This window comes from Gekko japonicus, unplaced genomic scaffold, assembly GCF_001447785.1.
Source record: "Gekko japonicus isolate JY-2015 unplaced genomic scaffold, Gekko_japonicus_V1.1 scaffold737, whole genome shotgun sequence".
Classification (NCBI taxonomy): domain Eukaryota; kingdom Metazoa; phylum Chordata; class Lepidosauria; order Squamata; family Gekkonidae; genus Gekko; species Gekko japonicus.
The window spans coordinates 328888-334455 of NW_015173695.1; the positions used below are offsets into that span (position 1 = coordinate 328888).

Here is a 5568-nt window from a genome sequence, read left to right on the forward strand (position 1 = left end):
ACGTTGAAGGTCACAGAGATTCTTGGAAGTAGTTTGAAGGCTGCAGTAGAAATAGTTTGAAGGCTGCAGTAGAAGGGTGAATATACATAAAGATATTTGACAGGCACACTTTCAAATGGGTTTCTATGTTTGGCGATGTCTCAGAGAAAAGCTGTCTTTTCTGCTCCAATGTCTCGCTCTTACTATCACACTGGCATTCCTGATTCCCTGCTGCCTTAAAGGAAAGCACACCATGTGCTGAAACCTCTAGGTGAAAGTTAGTGTTCCTGTCCCAAAGACTTCACCAGTGAAAAACCTCATTATGTAAACAACCACCACCACAACAGAGTTGCCAATCTCTGAGCGGGGTCCATGGATCTCCTTGAATTACAACTGATTTACAGACATCAATACCCCTGGAGCAAACCGCTGCTTTGGAGGGTGAACTGTATGGCATTATACCCTGCTGAGGTCCTGGGATTTCTTTCCCTGAAGCTGGCAATCCTAATGATATCCTCCAGGTGGGACCTGGAGATCTTCCAGAATTTCAATAGATCTTGAGACAACAGAGATCAGTTCCCCTGGAGAAAATGCCTGCTTTACGGAGCGGACTCCAAGACATTGTATCTTGCTGAAGTCCCTCCCCTACCCTGCCCAGGCTCCACCCCCAAAATATCCAGGAATTTCCCAAACCGGAATTGGCAACTTTACAACCCTACATCACAAAGAGCTTATAGTGGCTCCGTGAGAGACCATTTGCAGAAATTAATGAGATCAAGAAAAGAGGACTTTAAGAGGTGCTCTTAAATACATCAAGAGCACTGCTCACATCCCCATATTGTGATTTTAGCAGTGTCCGAAGAACTGTGGAACATTTCGCAGGATTCTTTATTTAGTTAGTTACTTTATTTGTAATTCTTTATTGGCCTTTCTCCCCAGTGAGGACCCAAAACAGTTTCCATCATTCCCTTCTCTTCCATTTTATCCTCACAACAACCCTGTGAGGTAGGTTAGGCTGAGAGTGTGTGCCTGGCCCAAGGTCACTCAGCCAGTTTCCATGGTGTGAGCGGGGATTCAGGCCTGGATTTCCCAGATCCCAACTTGACAAAAATCCTAAATATAAATACACATTGATGGGGTCTGAACTGGCAGAGACTGATCAAGAGAGAGATCTTGGAGTCGTAGTAGATAACTCACTGAAAATGTCGAGACAGTGTGTGACTGCAATAAAGAGGGCCAATGCTATGCTGGGTTTTATTAGGAAGGGTATTGAAAACAGATCAGCCAATATCATAATGCCCCTATATAAATCAATGGTGAGACCTCATTTGGAATACTGTGTGCAGTTCTGGGCACGCAGGTAGAGAAAGAGGTACTGTTCTCCCTTTCTCACAATACAAGAACTCGTGGGCACTCCATGAAATTGCTGAGTGGTCGGGTTAGAACGGATAAGAGGAAGTACTTCTTCACCCAAAGAGTGATTAACACTTGGAATTCACTGCCACAGGAAGTGGTGGCAGCTACAAGCATGGACGGCTTGAAGAGGGAATTAGATAAGCATATGGAGCAGAGGTCCATCAGTGGCTATTAGCCACAAGGTATAGATAGGGGCTCTGGGGCAAGTGATGCTCTGACATCTTGGTGCTTGGGGGGGTCAACAGTGGGAGGGCTTCTAATGTCCTGGCCCCACTGGTGGACCTCCTGATGGCACCATGTATTTCTGGCCACTGTGTGATACAGAGTGTTGGACTGGATGGGCCTTTGGCCTGATCCAGCATTGGCATCTCTTATGTTCTTATGTTCTTATGACACTTTAACCACTGCACCACACTGACCCCAGCCAGCCACATTCTGCATGAGTTTGTGCAAAGCTCTGTTTGCAAGGACTCTGTTTGTTCATTTATTATTGACTTCATCTATAGCCCCCCCCCATCACTGAGATACATGGAGGATTACAAAATATAAAAAACTAACTCAGTCAAACAGTCCAGGACATCCAACAGACAATGCAAATAGCACAAGGACTGTGGAATTAGAAAGCAATTCCCCAAAAAACCTGTCTAAGGCATGACATACAGAAAGTGGGTTACAAAGATAGAAAAAGACAATGCAGTAAGAGCAAAGTGACACAGTGCAATAAACACTGCAACGGTCTGGAATCCTGTTCACTTGTAAAAAGCCACCTCCAGAGCTATTGCACTGTACTCTGGTTCTAATCCCTTTATTATAAGAATGCCCTGTTGAACATTTCTATTTTGTACAGATCTAACACTGTCACTCACAGAAACACTTTTTGCAAGACTGTCTGTCTTGATTATATCAGTGCAAGAGGGGAAAAGGTTTGTTTTCTTTAAAAAGAAAAAAAAAGTATAGTTTAAGGGTTTGGACATGCTTATTATCTCAGAAATTTTATGGTTTCAACCAGATTTATGATATCAAACTAACTGAAGCTGCCAACCTGAGTCCACTTCCCTGCCGCCACCTTGTGTGGTATTGTGAATCCCAGCTAAACTAATTTCCAAGATTGCATCCCTGTGTTGTAACTCTCAAATTTTAGAGTAGTTTTATCTTTGTAGAGTAGTTTTATCTGAGCCTTATGCGGGGGGTGGGGGTGCATTCATTCCCAAGAACCAGTTTACTTCTTTTTTTTAAGTATCAGAGTTGAAATGGCAACTCTGGAATGCATTGTGTGTGGAATGCATTGATTAAGAAGCAAGTATGATTAAGTGGAATGCATATGTGGAATGCATTGATTAAGAAGCAAGTATGATTAATTCATTTTTAAATAATCCGTTAGAACATTGTGGAGTAATTGGTTTATGCATCATCTAGCTAGCCTTGTAGGTCATGGGCCTAAGTATGGAAAAGTTTGCATAGCAAATGTGCCAAGTGTTTATCAGGCTTACAACCAACTTTCCCCACCATCAACACAGAGGAGGTCAATCTTTTTCTGTGGTTTTTTGTAAGGAAATGTCAGCCCTTTCGAATGCATTTGTATCACTTGCTGTTCCCAACTGGTGGTGCCCTCCACAGAATTTTCCATTGACATATTGGGTACTTTGTATACCCAAGTTTAAAAATGAAGTGTGGATCAGCTAGGGGGTGGAAATAAGGTGGAGGGGGAAAATTTTCAGATTGGAGATTTAAACATGGAAACCACTTTTGAGCTTTCCAAGATAAACAGTTCACTGGCAGATTCTCTATAACTGAAATGTACATGCTCTTGTAACATTTCACTTTTTTAAAAAAAATGCAGAGTGCTTTAATGTTTTGCCCAATCCAATGTGGCGTAGTGGTTTGAGTATCGAACTAAGACCCGGGAGAGACCTAGGTTCAAATCCCCATTCTGCCCCTGAAGCTTGCTGGGTGACCTTGAGCCAGTCACGTTCTCTCAGCCTAATCTACCTCACAGATGTTGTTGTGAAGATAAAATGGAATATGGGAGGATGAGGTCATCAACTACTTTGAGTTTCCATTGATGAGAAAAGCGGGTACAAATATCTGTTTAACAGAATAGATAATAGACAATGATTTATTCATGGCAACAGAATGAGTCCATGGCAGAAGAAGCATTTCAACTCACATCCCAATACCAACTGCTTTATTCTCTCAAACATAAGAAGCAGCATGCAATGTTTACACCACATTATGTCCAAAGTGGAATTTGTCAGTTTTACCACTGACACAACTCCTCTGCCACTAACAGTTGCCCTGTGGGGGGAAATTCAACAGGAGTTTTCTCCAGCACTGCCAAAAGGAAAAAAAAAAGTTGAACCTATTTGTCTCTGTAATACAACTGATAAAGGCACAGGAGCCCTGCTAAAGAACAAGCAGGTAACCTAAGGAACATGTATGTCAGGCATCCAGAAGAAGGAAAGGAGCAAGCAACAGTAGCACATTCATTAAAGATAGACTCAGGTGGGTAGCTGTGTTGGTCTGAATCAGCAGAACAAAATTCGGGTCCAGTGGCACCTTTAAGACCAGCAAAGTTTTATTCTGGGTATAAGCTTTCATGTGCACGCAACACTTCTTCAGATGTTTTTAAAGATGTATCTGAAGAAGCGCGCATGCACACAAAAGCTTATACCCAGAATAAAACTTTGTTGGTCTTAAAAGTGCCACTGGACTCAAATATTCATTAAAGAAATGAGATATCCCAGAGTGTGACTGTGAACCACAAAATCTCTGCTCAGTCTAGGTGGTTTTAGGCTTAGCCGCTTCTCTCTCAATCTCCCACATTTTCAATGTGAAGATAATTTTCAGGACCTACCAAGGGCTCTTTGTAAGGATCATTGGGATATTACTAGGACTGAGAACCAGCATGGTGTAGTGGTTAAGAATGCTGGACCAGTATCTGGGAAACCTGGGTTCAAATGCCACTTGTGCCACAGAAACCTACTGGGGGACCTTGGGCCAGTCACACTCTCTCAGCCTAACATACCTGGCAGGGTTGTTGTGAGGATAAGATGAGGGACAGGAGAACAATACAAGCTGCTTTGGATCCCTATTGGGGAGAAAGGCGGGGTACAAGAGAATAAAGTGAGATAAAACATAAATATGTGCATGAAGCATCTTCGGCACTCAAGAAGTTAGATATGAATTCTCCCCTAAACTGGAACGTTAAGGTTTAGACAGAAACACAGATCCAGAGTTCATTAAATATACCACTAATTTAAAAAGTAAGAATCTCACTCTCTGTGCAAAAGCTAGCCCCCCCCCCCCATGCTCGGGACACTGAATATAGCTGCAGCCCTATAGGAGTAATTGCAATTGAACCCAGTGGGTCTTACTTCTGAGTAAAGTTGCACAGAACTGGACTGAGGAAGGGTATTTCTGATTGCCTGACAAATGGAAGAATTCAAGTTTCCTCCAGTCTTACACTGTTTTCCAGAACTGTCTTTTACACAAGTTAATTACTTTAAAAAGGCAGGAGACATTTCCCCTCCCAAATATATCAGGTAAGATAACAGAGGTATTGTTCTCTCCTGATAGCCCAGGCTGCCCGGTTGTTTGTTTGCTTTCAAAGATGGATCCGGGATATTTTCGCCTGTCTTTCCCTCCCCACCCCACCCGCTTGTTTTAAGGGAAATATAATCCAATCAGGCAGTAGCCAATCTCGAGCTGCCCTCCCTCGCGTGTTTGCAATTGTCCAGGCTTCGATCACATGCACGAGCCAGCCGCAGCCCCCGCCAAGACGAGACTACAATGCCCAGCGTGCCCTTCTGCTCCCCTGATCAATGGACCTTATTTGAATAATCTGTGAGCTCTTGGCCTCAAGCCAATCAGCTGTCAGGGACCCATGATAAATCGCAATGCATTATTGATAATCATAATTACTCTGACATGCGCATTCCGCTCCCGGGGAGTAATTTCCCAACTCTAGGAATTTGTTGTGAAGAAGAAGAAAATAATTGCTACTATTTCGCTCCCGATGCGGGTGCACCATGTCGAGGCGCAAGCAGGCGAAGCCGCAGCACATCAATTCGGACGAACAAGCGCCCCCGGATGTAGCAAATGGTGAGGCTCGGCCAAGGGAGTCCCCTGGGTCAATTTACCAACTTTAATTGATGGGCAAAAGAAATCGGGGGG

The 5568-nt window shown here is 43.4% G+C and overlaps 1 protein-coding gene across 1 annotated transcript in view; it reads left to right on the forward strand.

The window, feature by feature from the left end:
* Positions 1–5423: 5423 nt before the first annotated feature.
* Positions 5424–5568, forward strand: part of SALL4 (spalt-like transcription factor 4) — a 29238-nt gene continuing 29093 nt past the window's right edge. The window contains exon 1 of the mRNA XM_015423189.1: positions 5424–5496. Coding sequence (XP_015278675.1) covers positions 5424–5496 — 73 coding nt within the window. The remainder of the gene's footprint in view (positions 5497–5568) is intronic.